Source organism: Plutella xylostella, chromosome 15 (genome assembly GCF_932276165.1).
Source record: "Plutella xylostella chromosome 15, ilPluXylo3.1, whole genome shotgun sequence".
NCBI classification, from domain to species: Eukaryota; Metazoa; Arthropoda; class Insecta; order Lepidoptera; family Plutellidae; genus Plutella; species Plutella xylostella.
Genome location: NC_063995.1, coordinates 1,434,566 through 1,457,715, shown reverse-complemented (window position 1 = coordinate 1,457,715; position 23,150 = coordinate 1,434,566). Strand labels below are relative to the sequence as shown.

Genomic DNA, 23,150 nt, shown 5'->3' with positions numbered 1-23,150 from the left:
GCCCGTGAATGTGGGCCTTAACTCTTTCGATGACTGTACAGTGTACAACACTGACCTCATGTCGTGGTGGTCGCTGCGGTACGAGGAGCGGCGGCTGCGCGCCGGGTCCCGCAGCGAGGTGGCGTCGCTGTCGTACTCGTACAGCGTGGAGGTGGCACACCGATCTCTCTTGCTGGCTGTACAACACTGACCTCATGTCGTGGTGGTCGCTGCGGTACGAGGAGCGGCGGCTGCGCGCCGGGTCCCGCAGCGAGGTGGCGTCGCTGTCGTACTCGTACAGCGTGGAGGTGGCACACCGATCTCTCTTGCTGGCTGTACAACACTGACCTCATGTCGTGGTGGTCGCTGCGGTACGAGGAGCGGCGGCTGCGCGCCGGGTCCCGCAGCGAGGTGGCGTCGCTGTCGTACTCGTACAGCGTGGGCAGCGAGCTGCGGCGCGAGCGAGAGTCCCACTCGGACTTCTTGCGGTAGCGGTTCTGTGGGGGAATGAGGTGGTGAGTACAGGTTTGGGTATTGGAATAGTGTTAGTTATATGACTTAGGTATAACATTGCGGATACAATCTAAATCCAACATAACTTGAGAACCACAGATTTTTTGCGACGTCACGACCGACAGCGCTCGACGATACAGCGACAGCGCGACGCATTAAGAGAGAATATCAGATTAGAGAGCCTATGTAACAGTGCTAGTCCAGTACTGAGTAGAGCGGACGGAGGGGCGGCCATAGACTAAACTATAGTATAATACTACAATTTAGTGTGTGGAGGCAGAGATGTGTATGTAATTCTCCACCATAGAGTAAATAATAGGTACTAGTGCTGACCTCTGGCGTCGTGGACGCCGAGTAAGTAACCACCTATACATAAAAAAGCGGGCAGAGCTACCTACTTAGAGCTAGTAATACTAGTATTAAGTCTATGGAACCAGACATTGGTACATAAAAAACCTGCACTAACTTTCGGCTTATCCTGGTGCGGCGGCGGCTGCAGCACGTGCATGATGACCTGCCACGTGTGCGGCGCGAACAGCGGCGCGTGGCGCGGGTCGCGCGATGAGCGACAGCTGCTCGCGCGACGACATTGACGACAGCGCGCGACGACACCGACGACAGCGCGCGGCGATAGAAGCGACAACTCCGACACATTAAGAGAGAGCAGCGGCGACGACTATAGACTAAATATCGCACCGACAGCGAGACGACAAGACGACCAATAGCGCGCGACAATACAAGCGACAGCGACGCATTAAAAGAGCAATGCGAGCAGAGCGGCGGCCATAGACTAAGTATCGCTCCAAAAGTGCGCGACAAGAAGACAAATAGCGCGTGACGCGTTAAAAAAATATGGCCGCGTCGACGACGCCAGCGGGCAGAGCTAGTTAGGGCTAGTAATACTAATATTAAGTTTATGATTGCAGAGATTAGTATGTCTAACCTTAGGCTTATCCTGGTGCGGCGGCGGCTGCAGCACGTGCAGGATGACCTGCCACGTGTGCGGCGCGAACAGCGGCGCGTGGCGCGGGGCACGAGCGACAAGAGACAGCTGCTCGCGCGACGACACTGACGACAGCGCGCGACAATAGAAACGACAGCAGCGGCCACAGACTAAGTATCGCTCCGAAAGCGCGCGACAAGACGACCAATAGCGCGCAACAAAACGGCCGATTAATTAAATATGGCCGCGTCTAAATACGACGCCAGTGGGTAGAGCGGCGGCCACAGATAAAATACCAGTACATATGTAGTCTATGGAGGCAGATATGTGTAGGTAATTCTAAACCATGGATTCAATAATACTATAGCGGCGCTAATAGACCGCTGGCGTCGGCCTATGCCTAAGCAAATCTACTAACCTTGGGCTTGTCCTGGTGCGGAGGAGGCTGCAGCACATGCATTATGACCTGCCACGTGTGCGGCGCGAACAGCGGCGCGTGGCGCGGGTCGCGGGCGACAAGAGACAGCTGCTCGCGCGACGACACTGAAGACAGGGCGCGACGGAGCGACGTGTCGTTGGTGGTGAGGGAGTGCCAGCGCTGGCGCTCGGTTTCCGTGAGTTGGGTGGATTCGGTTACCAGCTGTGGGGAAAAAATGGGGTAGGTATTAATAATGGACGTACAAAAAGGACTTTAGCGGCCGCGGCCCAGGTCTGTTATCGACGTCGATAAACGCTTTAATGCGCATTCCTCCAATCACGGCGCCGTATTTATGGCAAATCGCGATATAGTGACGTTTATGTCACATCGATAGCGAGCCCATGAAGCGGCAGTAGATCTAGATGTGGGCAAAAACAAGGGACAAATGGTCGCGCGACGACACTGACGACAGCGCGCGACGGAGCGACGTGTCGTTGGTTGTGAGGGAATGCCAGCGTTGGCGCTCGGTCTCCGTGAGTTGGGTGGACTCGGTTACCAGCTGTAGGGAAAGGGGATGTGAATAATGATACGCAAAAAGTTTGTAATAATGGTCTGCAACGGTAGCGGATGTTTCTTAGGCTATAGTCACTTCTAAGGAGGTTTCTGATTATATTCTGTAAGGCGGTAACTTGATGAAAGTAAGTTGACAACTTTATAGAGATGAGAGAAGATACGCGTGTGAAATGGACGCCCTACGGCTACATTTTAATTAATGATTCGTAAGTAAGAAGTACATGCATGAACATTGTACAAGTTGTTGTAAAAACTACTACTAAGCCGAAACCTACATGTGCAGCATAATGTTTTTTCGCGAATTTTGAAATTCTGATTTCATTTGCGGGCTTAGATATACGTAACATGCTGTACATGTAGGTTTCAGCTTAGTATTCCCTTTTTGCAATACTACACTGCCTGTAGACTATTTAGCTCAACCCTAGTGAATCTTAGAATCTGGGGCAAGAAAACCTGACCCCTCTTAGATAACTTTGCCACTTTCAAAGGGGATTTAATTGCAGTTAATAAGATACTGCCCCCCTTATATAGCTAAATGGTGTCTCTTATTGGTGCAGCGGTGATGGCGTGGACTGCTCAGGCCCACAATAGAGTGAGTTGACGGCTACCGACATCTATATTGATCAACCCCCGTGAACTGTCTAAATGATTATTCTCTTACATGGTAGTACTGGTGCAGCGGCGGCGTGGGTTCACTCTCGCGGTACAGCGGGTTGACGGCGGGCGGCAGCTCGGGCAGGGAGCCCATGCCGGCTACTAGCTCCGGGGAGAACAGGTCGGGGCCTGATGAACCTGCGAGAGAGAATATAGTACATTAATATAGAGAGTGAGGTGGAAACATTCATCATCTCGAACCATCACGTCCTGGGCACGGGTCTTCTTCCAATAAAGGAAGGCTTTTAGGCCTAATCCACTACGCTGGCATAGTGCGGATTGGTGGATGGTGTCCAACTCGCGTATTTTAAAGCGGCATTTATACCAATATTTGCTTTTCCCGCGAGTTTCGCATTAAGTACCCTAAAAGGTTCTTCCGTGAGAATTTCGGGATAAGAAATGTACACTTAATAAACTTTCCTCTTAAATCACTCTATCTATTTAAAAAACCGCATCCAAATCCGTTGCGTAGTCTTTGATTTATATTACGTTGTGATAACAGTAGGTATTCTATTCTATTCTATTCTATTCTCTGTGGGGGTGTAAGTACCTGCACCTGGCTCTCTCGAGTGGAACCTTTGTGCATATCCCCAAGGTCTAAACTGCCTAACAGTAGGTAACTCACCGATATTATAATCTCGCGGTAGAGACATCGGAACCCGCTCCATCTTAGGCGTGAGCGTCATGCCTGATGCAGAGCTGGAAACAACATCAAATTATGAATATAAGACATAACATTACATAGACCCTCTTCTTGCCTAGTTCTAGCGACAAACCCAGTCATAATCGATTAGGATAAAATTATTGTGGGCCCTCAGTTCACACACACGTAAAAGGAGGTTTTCAGAAAGAGTGATACTTGAGTTTGAGTAATTTTACAAACGCCTGACTTCTTTTTATGGACTAGCGTATTTTTAGTAAAACGATTAGCCAGACAGATAAGTTGTCAGCGTGCACAAAACATACGGCACTTGGTGAGGCGTCTTCAGAGCACCTCTTTATCGCGGTACAGTTATCGAATGATGAGCAGCCTAAAAAAATTAAGACTTCTGGAGTGCAGTATATTACCTGATGTCGGAGAAGTTCTCCCACTGCGCGTCGGGCAGCGTGTGGTTGCGGATGGTCACGTCGAACTGCGGCGGCGGCGCCGGCACCTGAATTAAGGAAAATAATGTTATTCAATATGCTTAATATTGTGGTCTCTTTTTCAACGAGGAGATATAAAAAAGTCAAGTCGATACCGTAACTTGATAGCAATAAAATTTGTATGACATCTTGATCAGTGTCCCTGTCGGTAAGGTTAGGAACTAATAAAACGCATACAAATTCGAGTGACTTGCCTATCGAATTAACTACTATCGACTTAAGTCGACAGTACTTGTGATCGCGTCACAGTTCACATGCCACTCACTTCGATATAGGTACCTCTACCACTTGGTCTTACGTTTTTTAATAATATGAACCACCCCCATTCAGGTCGCGCGAAAATGGCTAAAAAAAGTATAGATGAAGATCATTATACCCGTAGAATATACCTACAAATAATACAAATAATTATAAGATCTAGGTTACCTGTTTATACTCGGTGACGAGTCTCTTGTGCCGCTCGATGTCCTCGATCGTCTTCTTCTCGGTGATGGTGCGCAGGAACACGTCGTCCACCACGTGCGACGTGATCTCCGGTTTCCTGAAGATGTAGAGGGAATATTAGGAATAGAAGCAACTAAAGAATAAGTTAGGGAGTGACGACGCGACGCCTTATGCTAAAGGCACAGCAGTTTAAGAAGAACTCCAAGTCACTTTGATAGACTTTTGTAAATAGAGCCATACCAGAAAGACCAAGTATAATTAATTCTTTATCTGATCTCACTCAGCTAGCCAGCAGCAGCATCATCATTCAACTTCTTTTGTAGTGGCCTCCTTATTGATGGCTTGAAGGATTGGCTTGGAAGAATTTGAATGATTGAACGAGAGTTTTCAGGCAATCGGCGCGTTTAATGCAACCTGATAAAGTGGTGGATACCTCCTAAGCTTCCGTGCTCACCCGGGCGAGGTGATGGAAACGACATCTTCTCCATAGATTGTAGATTAGGGACCACCAGCGAGTGACGAATACTAGAGTTAGGGTAGGGTCGAAGGATCAGATTAGCATCTGTCTGCCTGCTCAGGTTACACCAAACTTCGTTCGACGAGGTTTAGTCTAGTTACTAAACAATATTATCATCATCATCATCAGCCTATAGCAGTCCACTGCTGGACGTAGGCCTCATAATCATAATCATAATCATTTATTCATTGCAACTATGTTGGTATTACACTGTTCTTAAATCTATGTACATATAAGTATCCTTAACATAGCTCCCTGCAGGGCATAGCAACATTTTCTTAAAACTAAACAAGTAGGTAGGTACTTAAAAATATAAAACATAACATATAACTTTATAATATACCTATTTTATACATTTAACCATTTTAAAATATGTATTTAAAAACTATCTAATAAATATTCATTTACTGAATAATAACATAATCTTTCTATTAGAAATGTTTTTAGACTACTGAAAAATATGTTATAATTTTTCTCACATTTAATAATGGTAGGTAGTTTATTATAAATTATTCCCGAAGCACGCCTCTGGATGCGATCTATAGCTTTCCGTAACGTATACTATACACGGGACAGATACTCCGTTCGACCAGGCTCCCATAGATTATGATGTGGTTACCTGGCGGGCATGATGGGCGTCTCCGGGGCGTGCTCCAGGCTCTGCATCAGGGTCTCGTGCTCCTCCTCGTGCAGCTGCATGTGCTCCGAGTGTCTAGACACCAGTCACCGAAGAACCAATTACCATATAGTTGAAGAACCAATAACCATATGGAAGAGTTCTTATCTCCATAGATTGTAAATAAGGAACCACCAGCCCTCATCAGCGTTTTCTTAGTGTGACAGCAACAATCACTAAAGCTAGGGTAGGATCGAAGGATCAGATTAGCATCTGACGCTGACTTTTCAGGTTACACCAAACATCCTTCGACGAGGCTAAGGCTAGTTAAATCGAACGTATATACGGAACAAGATACTTCGTTCGACCAGGCTCCCATAGATTATGAGTCTTGTACCTGGCGGGCATGATGGGCGTCTCCGGGGCCTGCTCCAGGCTCTGCATGAGCGTCTCGTGCTCCTCCTCGTGCAGCTGCATGTGCTCCGTATGACGAGACACCGGCGGCGGCGGCGGCGGCGCCTTCTAGAGAGGATTATGCGATTAGCTTCTGTGTGACGTGTCGTCTGAAGGTCTTTGCATCATTCGAACAGTGGAAAGTGTTTTTTTGTGACATTCGCCACGTAGCACCATACTATGTTTAATTTCAGTGCTCGAACGATGACAAATTTTATTTTAAGAATTCTGTTGTACAAGGTAAAGCAGCTCTGTCTTTTGTAGCAAAAGTTTTTTTATTGCGTCAAAACCCTAAGAAAATTTTAAAAAAGGCTTGAATTTAAATGGCATCGAAATTTTTCAGTGCAATTTTATTGTTATGTTAATGATTCCCCCACAATACCAAAATATCCCTTATCTAAAACAACAATGAAAGATGGAATACCTTATGAACATGGAACATCCGTGCGTGGGTGCGGTCCGTGATCTCAGTGACCGAGTGGGTGTCCGTGGCCTCCGTGTTCAGAGACACTATGGACCGCGGGCGGCGCGACCACTCCTAGTTACGTGAGATGAGATGCGGTTAGATGTTGAGGTGCTTTGTTGTGGATTGTGCGATTGAGAGAGTTAGGGATATGGTTTCATAGTGGGTATTGTTTATTATGGAGTTTTTATACTATTATCAAGATAACATGTCACAAAATGAAATGTATTTTTATGAGATTGTGTAGTCATGAGGATTTTGAAGATTGAATCCCATTATTAGTTACGATTACGAGTGTTATTAAAGTGAACACGTATGTCAGTATGTTTATTATTATAGTGAATACACATAGTATGTCAGTAGGTTGGTATGTGCATGTATAGGTACCCAAAAGAGAACTTACGTAACAAAATAACTGCTGAATGTAACTTATTTTTCACAAAATATTCGAACCAAGAGAAGACACTAGAGCGTTTCATCAAGGGTTTTGTCACCTTGGTGTAAGGATTAGCCAGTCAGAAACAACGTCAGTCGCTCATGCTCACGGTTATGGTACGCCGGACGCATAAAAACTACAATTAATACTTCATTATAGGAGGCTCCTTTCCTATATCCTAATAAAAATGTAAAATTTCCACAAGTTATCACACTTATCATTATCACACACAGCCCTAAAACCACCCCTATATATGTATGGGATACAGCTGTGATTCTGAATGAAGGCACTCATTTAAACTTCGGCTTTTCTCCATTTAAAATATGATATCCGCTTCACAGTGAAGTCAAACACTAAAGTCCACATTACCTGCACAGGCTGCGGCCTGGGCGGGCGGGCTGGCGGCGCGCGGTGGGCGGCGCGGGCCGGCAGCGGCAGCGCCGCGGGGGACACGGTCCGGACCGACTCGCCGCGCTCGTACTCTTCTATTGTCATCGTTTGTCTGTTGGGGGGAAGGTGGGGGTTAGATTTGGAGGTATATGCCCTAGAAGGGCAAAAGTTCGTGCGCCCTCTCAGAGTGATAGTGCTTCCTGAGAGGAGTAAGGTTTCTTTGCCTCTGAGTGTACAGTGTTAGAACAAGTGCAAGAGCTATATTTTGTATTTTTTCTGAAGTACTCATAAGTTATTCGTCAGATAAGGTAGTGGAGCGGTGATCAGCATGATCAGAAAAACGTAACCTGAAATAGTCTTAATCCTCTGGACTGACGATCAATAAGTAGACAAATACAGTAATTTGATGAGTGAGCCTGCGCCAGTGCGCCATATTATTGGTTCATGATGATTTGGACGATCATCGGTACGATCTTCATATCTCCATATCAACACGGCTTCCTTAAGGGACGCTCCGTGGATACCAACCTCGTGACCTACACCGATTTTATCCTTAATGCCATGGATGTTGGTTGTCAGGTGGATGCCGTGTACACAGACTTTTCTAAAGCCTTTGATCTTCTTCTTATCGTGTCGACGAAAAACGAACAAAGTCGCTAAATAATACATGCCCAGAACTGGGCCACTGATACTGCACCGCTGGTAGCGGTCATGAGCTCTTCCCGCGTACAGGTGTAGGGACACGCGGGGCATGAAGTGAGGTGCACCATAGTTTGTGGCGCTTCACAGGCGGTATCCTTGAAGGGTCATACTTCACAATTCCTTCCAATTAGTTCTGGAGTGCCGCAGGGATCACATTTGGGGCCCTTACTTTTCACTCTCTATATCAACGACTTGGATACCATATTTGATAGTTCTTGTCATTTACTGTATGCCGACGATGCTAAAATTTTTAAAATAATTTCTACTACAAGCGATTGTGTAGAATTGCAATATGATTTAAATAAATTTGTAAATAATTGTGAAGATAACAATATGCGTTTAAATGTAGATAAATGTTATTGCATCACTTTCACACGTAAACAGAATACTATTGACTATACGTACAATCTGCATGGCGACGAAATTAAACGCGTTTACAAAATACGCGACCTAGGAGTAATTTTAGACTCAAAACTTCATTTCAATTTGCATGTCGATAACATAATTAATAGAGCCTTTAAAAACCTTGGTCTTATCCTACGATTGGGTCAGCCCTTTAAGGATCCCTCTACTTACATTATACTCTACTATGCGTATGTTCGTAGTACATTGGAATTTTGTAGCGTAGTATGGAACCCTCAGTATACAGTTCACATCGACCGCATTGAAAAAATTCAAAATAAATTTACCAAAGCTTTGGATTATCGTGTCGGAAATTTCTTTCTAGATTACAAAACTTCTGCTAAACGCTATAACCTTGTATCACTACAAAATCGTAGAAAACTTATTGACGCATCGTTTTTCTTTAAAATATTAAATAACCAAGTGGATTCTCCTACACTGCTTGAGAATATCACATTCAGAGTCCCCCGTGCACACACAAGATTTAAAGATACTTTTCATGCAAGTTTGTGTAACACAAATTATGCCAAAAATTCATTTTTCAGGCGTTTTGCAAGATTAATGGATAGGGAATTTGCCGACGTTGACATATTTCACAATTCGTTAAACTCTTTTAAAAATCTAGTCTTAAAATCATTTAAATATTAATCGCAACATAGACTGCTCACTTTTTTAACTTAATTTAAAATTGTTTATATTTTCTTTTAATTGTTTATTTAATTATCTTAATTTCACTTAATTTGTTTGCATGTTTACACTAATTTTAATTTATATTATTTATTTTATTAATCTGTCATTTATATTGATTTATTTTTATATTAATTAATGGTACTATAGGTCATTAAGCACCAAAAATATGTAATAATGTACGCAAAAGACTGTTTGTTACCTTATTGTAAAAAAAAAAAAAAAAAAAGAAAGTTGGTCACGTGACTTTTTACTATAGAGAAAAACTTTTTTTCGCGAATTTTGAAATTCTGATTTCGTTTTCGGGCTTAGATATAACATGCTGCACATGTAGGTTTCGGCTCAGTATACCCTTTTTGCAACACCCTGTAGAGAGAATCAATAGGTAGGTACAGGGGTTATTTATTTAAGATGGCGCTTAAATTAACTTTTTTAAGACGTACCTATTATGTATATTGGAATCCCTCCCACATTAGTTATCCATGTATCTTTATAGGTACATACCGTAAGCTAGTCCCATCAGTCTCCGTCACGCTCTCACTGTCCACGGGGCTGGGGGCTCCGCGGGCTCGCGTCACGCGCACGCGCACGTCGAACGCGGGCGGGGCGGCCATGCGCGCCGCGGATTGGGAGGTTTCGATCGTTTCGCCGTAGCCTGCGGGGTTATAATTATTATTATTATGGGTTGGTGATAATGACGATTATTAAGTGAAGAATTGGCACTATATTTCACAGTGGCTAGTTATAATAGGCTGCGATCAATGCGATGATAGTGCTGTGAATTTATGGTACAAAGGCAGAACGAATTAAGAACCATTTTAACTCTAATGTCACTACTTTAACTCTAACCTTACCGCCGTTACTAAAATATGGAGGGGCGAGCGCTAATACCTTCTATCACGCTTAGAAAGCTGGACCCCGATTTTAGCGTACGGTGGCCTGCGCCTAAAAGTATACAGGCGGAGATTTAAAATAGCGATCTCAAGCTCACATGCTGCTCAAGCACATCCACATAAACACCACTGCTACACACATCACACACAACACGTCCCCGGATTTATAACAGATGTAGCTGTCCCTTCATCATCAGGGATCGCTATTTTAAAAACTCCGCCTGTATACTTTTAGGCGCAGGCCACCGTACATAGGTATTTGCCAGCAATCTTTGGCGATTCTCACACTGTCACCCATGACGCTCTATCTTGCGTGTAAACGGATATGCGCGTATTTGCGCGCATTGTAATGCGTGGAAATGTTATGACCGCCTTTGCTGCGCGTCTAAATCCACGCAGTAGATTCAGCGCTTTTAGGAAACCTTTCCCGAAATCTATGTTAGGTGACCGAGTATAATTATAATTCTGCACCTCACTCAGCTAACCAGCAGCATCCGTAATATTTGGTCCTTCGAGCCGGATCAGAATATCTTACCAACCGCATCTATAATAACTAGTTATGATGAGTGACTCCTCACCTTCGCTATGGTAGCTCTCCTCAAGTATGAAGGCCTGGTTCGTGTGCACCATCTGCTCGGCCTCGCTGGGCGTCTCCGAGGGGTAGTCCGAGGGGATGGACTCGCTGACGCTGGCACTCTCTGCCGCGACGGGGTAGACCGGGTGGGCTCGGGGGATCTTCACCTCTGGAAGATAAGATAAAATAAGATAAGATATTCTTTATTTGCACACAAAAATATGGACAACAATACAAAACTGAATCTAACACATATGTACAAATGGCGGTCTTATCGCTTAAAGCGATTTCTAAGGATTTGGAACGTTACAAAGTATTGCATATGGAAGTCACAAAATATAATACAAAAAAATACAAAATAGGTTACGGAGACATTACACTTTAAGTCAGAAGTAGAATTGGTGAATAAGCCCTGCATACCTACATCACATACTACTTACAGCTTCTTTACTCATCTTGACAAGCTCAAAATCCGTCAATGCTTGAATCAACGAATAGGAAGTTTGTCAGTCTGTGAAGGTACCAAAGCCTCTAGCTACTAAAGAAGCTCCCTGATCAGTCATCAGCCATACCTTGTATAGTCTCCCTGCTGATGATACTAGCAGAAGAGTCATCGATGAGCCTGCGCGGCGGCGGCAGCGCGCGCCTGCGCAGACACAGGTAGGACACGCCGAGCCCCAGCAGCAGCATCGTGAGGAACAGGATCGCACAGATGATCAGCAGGATGTGGGTGCCAGCTATTGGGGCGCGGACTGGAGACGGGACTTCGGGGCTGGTGGGTGGAAATGTAGGGGTTTAATTATGAGAAAATAGAGGGGGAAAGCGCGAGGCAAGGATATACAGAGCCAGGCGATCACAAATAAGATATTTTTTCTAGGATAGCGAAAAGTTGAAAATGGCAGTCATCTGAAAATGCGACTTTGGGGTTTGACGCTAACCCCAGAACTGCAGGCGAAACTGAAAATGCCTGAAGACCACACGTGATTATCGTTTCTGTTGTTGCAGAGCCACTGGATTTGGTGCTATTACCAATAAGTTAAAAAGGCTGGAAGTCAATGGGATCAACTGCAAAGCAACCAATTAAAACTATCCAATAACTTGATATTATTTATAAGAAAAACTAGAATAATTACACTAAATGTTCATCTACAGTGGGCAAATTTTGGTTAAATTTGCTAAAATTGGTGTTGCTTTAGTCTGTAGATAGGTCAGTATGTGTGTGTGTACGATTAAAAAAGTGAACGAATGAAGCAATTAATATTGGAAACAAGGTGTATTTATATATAAAGCATATACTTACGCAGCAAGAAGCGGGTTGAAGACGGGCTTGGGCACGACGGGCGGCGGGTAGCGGCACACGACGGTGATCACTTCATCCCCGTCCATCTCCAGCCCCGGGTGGAACCGCACCACGATGTTGTTGGTGAACACGCGTAGGGGATCCTGTTGGAGAAGACCAAAGTTAGCTCTTAAAATCTAGGCATAAGCGAAAGTAGATTGGTAGATAAATTTGTGAAATATACGCAAGCGGAAGTAGCAGTTGTTGATTTGGTAAATTTAGCGAAACAGGATCGCAAGTCACAAACATAGCATAAAGTCTTCAGCGGCTGAAGTGGTTTGATGAGCAAGTCCGATGATAGAGTAACGGGAGTGCCAGTTATTATCGGTTGATGATGATGATGTTACATGATCTTGTTTGAGCCACTGGATTAAATTCACTCACATAAGCCCTAATAGCCCCATCACTAGTGCCTTTGCCTTTCTGAGTGTCGTATCAACTTTCCTTTATATATTCTTTATATACGTCCGGAGCACCATTGAGCAGTCAGAAACTAACGCTATTCTGACTGGATAAACCTTTCACTACATGCTACGTCACCTTGCCACCGACACGCCAAGAAAACTCCGGTAAGCCATCCAACCCTCACTGCTCCACCTCCACCTTACAGCTCACCTGTCTGGTCCCGCATCCCTTCAGCGGCAGCTCCAGCTTGTACGACGTGGCCCCCTTGCCCACCACTTGGCACGCCGAGTGTCGGTCGAAGTCGGCATACGCTATGCCGTAGAACTTTTCGTTGAATTTCATCTCCATCTGTGAAAGAAGATTGTTGAAAGGAGGGTTTAAACAGGAAATCTAGGGATTTTTTTGCATTGGTTTTCCACTATAGTATCTTGGGACTTCTATCCTTTGTCACTTTTCAGGGTACAACAGATATAGGTATTCAAGGCCTAAATTGCCCAGCCCAGAGTTATTCCGGATTTCCAGCTACAGGAACATATAAGTATATAGAGTCGTATCACTCATTCCGTACGTCTGGAGGACCCTGGGCTGTCAGCGACTGCCGCTAATCTGTCTGGCCGCTGGCCCATCCTTTCACCACAGTGACAAGCCCTAGTATATCTCTTATGTTTCCAACCATAGACTTAGTATATACTAGCGTATACTAAGTCTATGTTTCCAACACTATAGAAGAGGAAGGATATAAATTACCTGCATGGATCCTGCAGCGCAGTTCAGGGCCGCTTTCGTTCGATTTAAAAATATGACTGGGCTCAAGTCATCTAGTTTTGTGACCTGAAAATAATAAAATAGGTTGTTATTTCCATAAATTTGATTGGACATGGAAAATTTTAAAAGGATTTATTTTCTCATTTCTGTTTAGGTTTTTTTTTGCCATTTAGGTAATATTTTCTTTTGCAGTGGATTAACTGATCAACTACTTGTAATGATAAAAAAAAAACGTTGTGACTAAATATTCAATAATTTTAATCAGAATGGGTATCAATTAGGTACTTAGGCCTCGGCTGCATAGGTAAGCTTGCTTATTGTTGTTGGGTATAATTGCTCCATTCCGGATGCTATAAACATTCGGCAGCCTTTAACTGCAGTCAAGCATGGTGCTACTGCCAAGATGTTTTCCCGATAACAATATACTAACTTAAATTATGTGTATTTTGTAAGTAACTAGGTTCTTGACTTTGAAAATCTTATGGTATGACCAGAAGGACTAGCACGGGGCGCAATTATAACGTGACAAAAGTTTTGCATCGGGCTCACTAACATCGCACAGCAGCGCTCCGAAACTTATTTTTTCATCATATAGAGCAACCCCCCAGTACCTCGTCAGCACGAGGCTTTACTGAACCATCTTGCACAAACCTTGCCATCCAGTATGGTCTGTTCGGGCAGCCCCTCCCCCTGGTACTCAATGTTGTTGGCCTGAGAGCCGTAGTTGGACTGCGCGCGCGCCGCCGCCACGCACGCCAGCACCAGCCACGCTAGCGCCATCTTGTGTCTGCGAAGGTAAAACAAAATAATGTCAACATTTAAAAAGAGAAAATACTCGGAAAAGTATCTACTTTGACTTGTATGCGTAGTAGTGTGGGGTAAAGAATAAGGCCCTCTCAGAAGGCCTAGCACGGTGCTAGGCCTTAAGAGTGACAACGCTATATGAATTGGGTAAGATTTCTTTACCCTAGACTGTAGGTACTTAATGTACATACATAATTGTTTTTTTTTACCTTAGCCGTCCAATGATATAAGTAAATAGGTACCTGATAGATAACATAGGTAATGTTATGTATTCCATTGTAAATAGTACCTAGGTCGCCGAACCCTGTCAAGGGAGACTTTAGGTCTTAGGCTTTAGTCTTTTCTTGAACAAGGTGGAAGGTACTTAGGAAGCTACTTAGAATAAGGTGTTAAAATGAAAATTTCATTAGATAAAGAATAAAAAGTTGTTTATTATAAACTATTTTGAACTATTAGTTAATACCATGTAAATATAACATATTACAACTCATACACAAATAATTAATCTCATGGACTACATAAGAAAGGTTAAGTAAATAGGTACAGTCAGCTTCATAAGTAACTTTAAACTTTTTTACCTTATTAAACTAAAAAACCGTATGTATTGATTAATAAATAGGCGGTTTGCAAGTTTGACAAGGTAACTACAAAATGCATGGCTGTCTTTAAAAATACTACATATGTGATATAAATTAAATTATATATGTATAGATGTTATTATACATAAATACTTAGGTACTTGTCTAGAATTCACTAAATATAATATTGAGCACAGGTAAATACCACATATACGAACTTAAAATTAAATCAATACCTAATAATATTGATACACTATGAATACCACGATCAATGGTGTGACTTCTACATAATATCTTTAAAATAATGTATATTTATAAAACAGTATGTGTAAAATTTATTAAATGCTTCTTGCCATTTCTTCCTCGATATTCTATGGAGTGCAATGTTAAAACATAAAGTTAATACAGAATCCTGCTACAGCCACCGACTCACATTGAAAAAAATTGTTGGCAAAGTGCACAGTTTGTTGGAAGGAAGTGGGTACATTTACCAAGAATCTTCTAGATTGAGTCACAAACACAAAGCACACAGTACTCAGAATAGGGGCATAGTACAGTCGTATACGAGTATGGTACTTGTTTCATTGACATTCTTTGTCTATGCCTAAGATTAGTATTTATCCTTGGCAAAACGTAAATGACATTATACTCGTATTAGCAACACATCACTGGGTTTCTCAGCTACATAATTATAGCCTTTAGCCATTAGCACTATATGAATAAATAAGGTATTTGATACTAATCTTAACCGGATGCATTTTTTACAGTGAGTGAATAAGTTAATTAAATACAGAATTGAAAATACTAGGAAAACATACACATATTTATCTAACTTATTGTAAAAATCTAGACTCTTAGTAGTGGTATAAAAAACAATCAAGTTGACCAATTCTTTTGCCACATACATTTTCAGTTAAAACTCCCAAAAAATGTACTTCTCCATAGAATTTTTTTACGAACTTCCGAAAGTCGATCAAAATACACAGCCGAGTCATCTTTCAGCTTTACCATACGACTTTTACCCCACCCTGCATATTCCCTTCTGCACTTATGTTTTAAACATCTGGGAAAGATCGAAGTCCTTCAAGTCCAACAGTCCGGTGTGTCCGTTGATCATGCAGTAGTATTCCGCACCGACTATGTACGAGAGCACCATCATGCCGACGATGCTGCCAAGAGTTGTGGACTTCGGCAACAGTATACCCGTTGCCACCAGCAGACCCACGTATGTCATGTACCTGGAAAATAGTCAAATTGTAGTGAATATGTTTTCATGAGTAAGAAGGAATGTATGAGGGGTTGCATAGAAGATATATTATAATAGATAGATAACTGGTAGTTTTTGTATTATGAGCAATATGCATATTGTACCCAAGCTGAAGTAGATCTAGCCCAGTTTTAATGATAAATACTTAAATAAATATGATATGCCAGCACCAAATTCAATTTATGACCTACATAGTTAAAGTTTAGAATCAGAGATCAGCATAACATAATGTATTTTTTACACCCATCACCACATATTTTTTGATAATAATATTAAAAATTACATGTACAACATAAAACAATAAGTTACATTATACATAAGTATACAAAATTAAGCCCATAATTCAAAATAAAGTTACCATTAAATTCTCTTTTTATCCCTAATCATCACAGTGCTTTATAACTCTTCTTTTCTGTAAAATAAAATAACAAACAAAAATTTAATCAATAAAAAAATAATTACCAAATTTTTTTAAAAAAATTTAGTAAAACTTTTGAGGGACATTTTGACAGCTTTGCTGTCTTACCTGGTAGTGGTCAAGTAGTTTTACTAAATTTTTTTAAAAAAATTTAGTAAAACTTTTGAGGGACATTTTGACAGCTTTGCTGTCTTACCTGGTAGTGGTCAAGTAGTCCTCCCTATCCTCCTCCCCTCTGTCAGGTGCACAGAACTCTCCCTTCTTAGAGTACCCCTTGGCACAGCGCCGGCACATGTCCGGCCCGTCCCCGTGGCAGCCGTCACACGACTTGTCACACGGTGCACACATATACGACCCAATGGAGTTCAGGCAGAATTGGTTCTTAGTGCATCTGTTCACATCATCACACTCATTTACATCTAAACATCCTTCATCAGAGTCAAAGGTGTAGCCGGGCTTGCAGGTTACACAGTCTTTTTGGGAGCCAAGCCGACACTCCAGACAGGACGGGTGGCACGGGGAGCAGACTAGATCCTTGCCTGCTCCTGAGGACACATAGTATCCTGAGGCACATTTATCACAGTTCTCTCCATCGTAAGCATTATCACATGAGCAAGTTCCATTACCCTTCCTGGTGCCATCACCGCGGCATTTGCCATGTCCATTGCAAAGGTTCTCATGGTCTCCGATGCAGGGTTTACAGTCTTTACCATAGTGCAGTTTGGGGCAGCATACCTGCATCTTATCTATGCATATGTATGTGTATAGATCAGCGGACTCATCAGGGTCCTGTGCCCACCACTCCTCAATGAATTCCTCAGCTTTCTCAGCCATGTGGTGGCACTTGACTGAGTATTTCTCAGCTCGGCAGATTCCCTCCTGTATGTCTATAAGCCGCACTTCGCTGCGTTTGTAAGTTTTTTTTAGCTTCTCCTCCTCCCATGCCGTGTCTCCTCCCTCGAACTTGCCTCTGGCTGTCCTTTCCAGACCTTTCTTAAATGATTCTACGAATATTCTACACGCCTGGCAGTCCCCGATGCTTTTGGACTGTGTCAGGATCCCCGGGTTGATGACTGGAGGCTGCGCATTGCACAAAATTATCGGCAAAACCGATACAGACCAGAGTATTCTGGAGAGTGGAGAGTTAGCTAATTTCATTGTAACTGACAGTATTCTGAAAGAAAATGAAACTTTTAATAAGGAAAAGGCTAAATTTTATAACTGGGTTTTGAAAGAATGAGAAAATTTATTGATTTTACCGGTGGTTATAGAATGAGAAACTAACCTGTATTTTGTACGTTACGTTTACGTAGACAGGCACTTCCAATATTGTTTTGTGAGTTTTATCACATTTATACTAAGATAATTTATTACACGAACTTAACTTAAATTGGACTTAGTTTAATACTGACGTGTTTATTTATTATTCGCAAATCGCAAAGAAACAAATCGCCAAATCGCCAAACATTTGGCATATTTTGACACTGACAAATGAGAATGGCTGTGGACTACGTTCATGTAGGCAATGTTAAGTTACGTCTCAGAATAATAACGCCCTCACGTTGAAAAAAATTTAGTCTTTTTTGCTTATTTACGGGCTGTGTACAAAATGACTCAAAGATTAGTATCTTTGTGTATTTTATTTAAATTATTATAATACGGGTTTATTGATTCAGATCGATTTAGGTGATGCAGGCAAAGGTCGCTTGTAGTGGGATCGCGAGATGCAAAACAAGTAGGTAGTTACCATACCAATGCCAGTACTATAACTTAACAAACACCTCATTGCACCTAATAGCCAAAATGCTAAATATTGTCAATAAAATCTGATAGATAATGTTAGATAATGAGCGGTAAACACGCTAAGGATGTCCGGGAGTATCGTCACGCGAGTGTAAGTAACTATATTTATGTCTACCTACATTACGTGTACGTACTTATACCTAATTACTTAACTTTCATTAACATCAGGCTTTATCCGACAGGACGTCATAGCCTGGCCTATACTAATAAGTACTTATAATAAAAATTAACATCAATACCAGCGCGAACCAGTTTCTTTTTTCTATTTTTAGCAAGATGGCATTGCTTCCTTGGCCGTAGTTGGCGCCAGTTTGTTTTAACTTTGTTTACACACTTTGCGGACCGCTATCGCCAGTCTACCTTTCAGATTGAGTGCGACGACCGCTGAACCTAGGATTTCCTGTAGGTGTGGTTTTGTGAGTACCTCGGTACAGTTATTTTTATGGAGTGCTCAAATATGGCTAAAAGATTTTGCTGATAACAAAGTTTACTGAAGCGTAACTTGTCAAGTTTTAAGTAATAATCTTCTTATTATTCAAAGCAGGGTTTACTTATACCTTATTAATTTATAACTATACCTACCTGCGTCAGGGTAGATAAGACGGTTACTTATACTTACGTTTTTTTGCGAATTTCCAAAAGTTGTTCAGAATGACCTCCTGAGTCACCCCTTTTCGACTTTAGTATACTTACTATTTTTGCAACACCTGTATACCTACCTAAGTTTGAATGATTTTGCCATAAGTAGTTAACGTTATATACCTAATTACCTACTCGTTCCTAAGTTTGAAACAGCCTCTAGGACAGTATTGTTAAGTTCAACATGCGACTCCCGTGGCGAACAGGCGAGGCCTTAAAAGTGAGTCAAGTGTGAAGTAACAAGAACCGCGACACAAGAATAGAGGTGACATCATCGCCGACTCCGGCTGCAACTTCTAATAAATAAAATGACCAAAAACGACTTTAGAACTTTTTAAATATAACGAGTTTTTGACGATTCCACTCCGAGATGCGCTTCGCTAAAGCCAAAAGGGGCATACGATTTTTTTATAAAGAGTTCTCTTAATTCTCAATAATCCTATCCGATTCAGGAAAAAAACAAACACCTGCTACCTGTAGTAATTAAGTAGGTACTGTTATTAATCTAATCCAACATAACATAACAACTACATTGAGAAATTGAGTCATCTTTATTTATTAAAAAGGTTCGGTATTCTAGTAACTTTGTTACCTACACGAAGCTTAAGTCTGTGTTCTAAAATTTTAAGTTGTACCTTAATTAATGAGACTTATGTTGTTGTAGACTTAATATTAGACTTATTAATTAATGTGAGCGGTACTTAAGGAAAACCTAAGATGTAGGTAAGTTCCTATAGGTAGATCTACCTCGGTAGTTCTAAAATATGTAAGTTAGTTTTAGGTATATGTAACTTCTACTTACACTTAACTATTTTTAAATAAAAAAGCCCAGAAACATGCGCACATGCCTTACTTTAGCCTCGCCCGGCTCGCATTCTTAGCCTGACAGCGCGGCAGAGATACCTACTATTGTATTATAACGATAGCCCATTGCAGTATAAAAATAAATAGCATGGAAATTAACAAGCGACGCTAGCAAGCTGGTCTTCTATGTGTCTAGAATGTGGTTGTACAGCTTATCATGATTATAAGGCCAGATAACAGGGCTACAATAAGCTAGTAGACCTATAAATAGGTCCTTATGCGTCTGAAGGGACTTCGGTATACTTATATCGTTAGTTAGAAACAGACTTTATGTTAATTCGAAAAACAGTTAAGGATACTATCATATTATTTTCAAGTTTTCTACCTTTCCTGGACACAGCAGAGTGGTGGTGATCGATAAATATTAGGAAGTGGTCTTGGGACCCTGCTGTCTTTGGGACGGCTGTAGGTTTATTATCTGTTGGACATAGTACACCGACCCTCCCAAGGATCGCCACAATATTATAAAATTATGTTATTGGCTTTCCTCATGCGACCTTTTCCTTTGTGACGATGATGAAGAATAAGTAGAGATTTTTTACAAAGGTGCATGTATATATATATATCTATCCAGACCGTTTTCGGTCACAGCGACTGTAGGTCCTGACTAGCGAGAGCTTCGTTCATGGGCTCTCATGTGACTGACGTAGCCAATTTTTGCAGTGCATGTACGACCACATACTCTGCACGTCAGCACCCCTCCGACGTAATTATAATTAATGGCCGCAGCTGGTCGGGCCTTGAGCTCGTCTCGCTTAGCGTCGAGCTCCTCCCGTCGCCTCCTCTCGAACTCAAATAAGGTGCATGTACCACTTTATCAAAAGAGGATAGGCGTCGTGGTGACAAAGCAAAGTGTCACTTTATAGCTTTACGGTAAGTTTCGGACTTTTCGGAGTGCAGGAAAGCTCTCCGAAACCTCGTGTTCCGTCACTTCCGTCGAAGGAGAGAAGCCCTCAGAAGGTGGGAGGGGCGGGTAGAGCGAAGCAACAGTTTATAATCCGTTCCATTTGAGATGCGCCGAGCTGATATCGGTCGAAAATAACAAAAAAGAATCGTATCGCGTATCGCTGGCATTCAAAAACGACAGCTCGCGGTGTCCTCTTGCTATTGAAAACACTTGGTAGAGATAACCTATTTTAGCGGTGTTGAAAGCTTCTTTGCCATTATTTTAATATCTAAATAAGGCTTTGTCTCTCCCATTGCTTATGTCAAGGCTTGTGTATCTAAAAGTACATGTGCGTAGAAATAGACCGCTATAGATAGACTTGGAATTGGGATAGAATTTACATAATTAATTTAAAGTTTTAAGTATTTAGCCCATATTGAGAAGTTCATATGAAAACAAAATCATAAGTGCATCGTGAGTGTCCCTTATGTCTCTGAAAACTTGAATCCGGTATCGTTTAAATGTCGATGTCGCCCCACCACATACCTACCTACGTAACCGCGATAAAAACAAGTCTTATTATTTATTTATAATAATTTCACTCTCGTCCCAAGACCGAGTGTTGACTGTTGGGCAAAAACTATGGCATTATTTTTGTACAAAGGTTGGAGGATTATTTTATCTTGCGTGCTATGTACAAGTACATACCTATGTTCTCTCTGCTAGCACTGGCACTATTATAGTGCTAACATAACACCGTGTCAATGTCAAGTACACAAAACTAGACGTATACTAAGTAGGTATGTATGATAGTTAAATACTACTGCCTATATACAATTAATTAGGTATTAGTGTATAAATCGTATTAGTGTATTAAATAAATAAAGTAAAAAAGGTATTAACTACCTAGCCTGATTTAAAACCGTAGGTGACCACTTCAATCGAATCGAATTGACTCAGACCAGAGACCAATGACGCCACTTTACTATTAAAATGCCAACCGGTTGGCATGCAAGGACATTATCAATCTCTCTGAACCATACAAGGAAGCTTGCGCAAAAAAAACACTGCTACACAACACTCTGTCGTTTGATGTGAAGCGTGATTGTCTATGCCTCTGAGAATAAGGCGTTATTATAACGGGCTCACAAAGAAAGTACCTCACTGGCTTACATAACTGCTGCCGTGGCCGCGGGCCATCATTTTATCACGCTTGTTCGAAGTATTTTTATGCGCTACGTAAACGTTACAATAAAACAAAAAGAGGCTGCATACAGTATGACCATTGCATGCATTTTACGATCGCAGAAAACAACTCCATTGGCGCCTGGAGAGCGGGAAAAAAATAAAAAAGTTATTATTTTATCGTTCGTTATTGCAACCGTAAAATGAAACAGCATAATAATTTCTACCCTTTGCTGGGTGTAGTTTTATGCAAATATCAAAGTTAATACTTAAATGGATCAGGATTGCCGAGTTGCAGTGGGTGTGTGGTTGTCGTGTGCCCACGCAGTATCGACCAAGGCAAACTTGCGTAATGAACGACTGCCAAACTGCGTCGGCGCTGTCAATTGTTTCTGAACTTAAATCGGATATCATTTGCATTTAAGCTAGTAAGTATAATACTTTATCTTATGCCTTTATCTTTGCTTATGTGCCTTTACTGTAGGCTCTCAAAGTCATGAAGTCTAGACGCAAATATAGAGAAGTAGAAGTAAAGTCAGTAAGTAGATAAAGGTTTTGCCATCCAAAGGTAGTCTAATAGAGATTGTTCTATTTATAAGTTCACGGGCACTTAAATATACATTGCATACTTATTATTATCTCTTTTGATAACTGTACCTCTTACTCATTGAAATATATTGCACTAAATTACCTACTTAGATGAAACTTGATATATTTTTTTGGTAAATACTTAGTAGGTATACATAATAATAATATACTTAATACTTATCTTTATTTCAGGGGTAAAAAGTACCTATAGTTGGTATGGCCTATACTATCGCATAATTAATATTTCTATTCTGAATATTAGTTAATTTGTAAGCTAGGTATATATAGTTAGGTCTTAGGTTCTACAAACTCCGTCGAGACCAAACATCAAGTTGAGTGACTTCCCACATCCAGTTGGCACCGAAATCAGAGAACCGGTCAGTCTGTTTTATGGATGCAGTGAACCAACCGTGGCCCGATATGGCATTGTGTGACTCTCGGCTCAACACATTCTAATTACCCCTCCTTTTACTGGTGCCGCGCTTTATTACCTCTTCGGGGTTCAAGCGGCGCGGCGGTAGACCGTACCTACTTAGCGAAATACTTTAGGAAGGTTCGTAATAAAATGCTACGATCAAAAAACATATAACCAACTGAAATATCATACTACACCTATATGAATATCTGAGTATACAGACTATAGGATGTTGGTAGGGTTTATGGAGGATTTTACCCGGTTGTTCCCACGGGAGAGGAATAAATCTAGTTTCAATATAATTCCGTCCATTCCTAGCATTGAAACCCTTCAAAAAACGTGAAAACCAGCAGCAGCAGACATTTCTGAAGAAATCATTAGGACATTTTTT

At 41.7% G+C, this 23,150-nt stretch overlaps 2 protein-coding genes across 6 annotated transcripts in view; both read right to left on the bottom strand.

Moving 5' to 3' along the window:
* Nucleotides 1-23,150, bottom strand: part of LOC105393718 — a 41,432-nt gene that overhangs the window by 8,801 nt on the left and 9,481 nt on the right. The window contains exons 2-17 of one of the 3 annotated variants that reach the window (XM_048626077.1): nt 13,964-14,099; nt 13,295-13,378; nt 12,758-12,895; nt 12,104-12,246; nt 11,376-11,575; nt 10,808-10,972; nt 9,841-9,991; nt 7,525-7,657; nt 6,681-6,794; nt 6,201-6,325; nt 4,653-4,767; nt 4,149-4,234; nt 3,706-3,779; nt 3,088-3,218; nt 1,854-2,075; nt 328-476 (exon numbers count right to left, since the gene is read on the bottom strand). In XM_048626077.1, the coding sequence (XP_048482034.1) occupies nt 328-476; nt 1,854-2,075; nt 3,088-3,218; nt 3,706-3,779; nt 4,149-4,234; nt 4,653-4,767; nt 6,201-6,325; nt 6,681-6,794; nt 7,525-7,657; nt 9,841-9,991; nt 10,808-10,972; nt 11,376-11,575; nt 12,104-12,246; nt 12,758-12,895; nt 13,295-13,378; nt 13,964-14,092 (2,159 nt within the window). In that variant the 5' untranslated portion in view covers nt 14,093-14,099. The remainder of the gene's footprint in view (nt 1-327; nt 477-1,853; nt 2,076-3,087; nt 3,219-3,705; nt 3,780-4,148; nt 4,235-4,652; nt 4,768-6,200; nt 6,326-6,680; nt 6,795-7,524; nt 7,658-9,840; nt 9,992-10,807; nt 10,973-11,375; nt 11,576-12,103; nt 12,247-12,757; nt 12,896-13,294; nt 13,379-13,963; nt 14,100-23,150) is intronic. The other 2 variants (XM_048626078.1, XM_048626079.1) reach the window with 2 other exon arrangements.
* Nucleotides 15,365-17,855, bottom strand: LOC105393716 (cysteine-rich with EGF-like domain protein 2). 3 transcript variants are annotated; one of them, XM_048626080.1, is made up of 3 exons: nt 17,670-17,855; nt 16,576-17,557; nt 15,365-15,932 (listed from the first exon to the last, which is right to left on the bottom strand). In XM_048626080.1, exons 2-3 carry the CDS (start codon nt 17,535-17,537, stop codon nt 15,743-15,745), a joined length of 1,152 nt encoding a protein of 383 aa, XP_048482037.1. In that variant the 5' UTR covers nt 17,538-17,557; nt 17,670-17,855; the 3' UTR covers nt 15,365-15,742. The 3 variants fall into 3 exon arrangements, with proteins under 3 accessions (XP_048482037.1, XP_011563816.3, XP_048482038.1); XM_011565514.3 differs by having other exon boundaries at nt 15,366-15,932; nt 16,576-17,553; nt 17,665-17,854; XM_048626081.1 differs by lacking the exon at nt 15,365-15,932 and adding an exon at nt 16,342-16,373 and having other exon boundaries at nt 16,576-17,553; nt 17,665-17,852.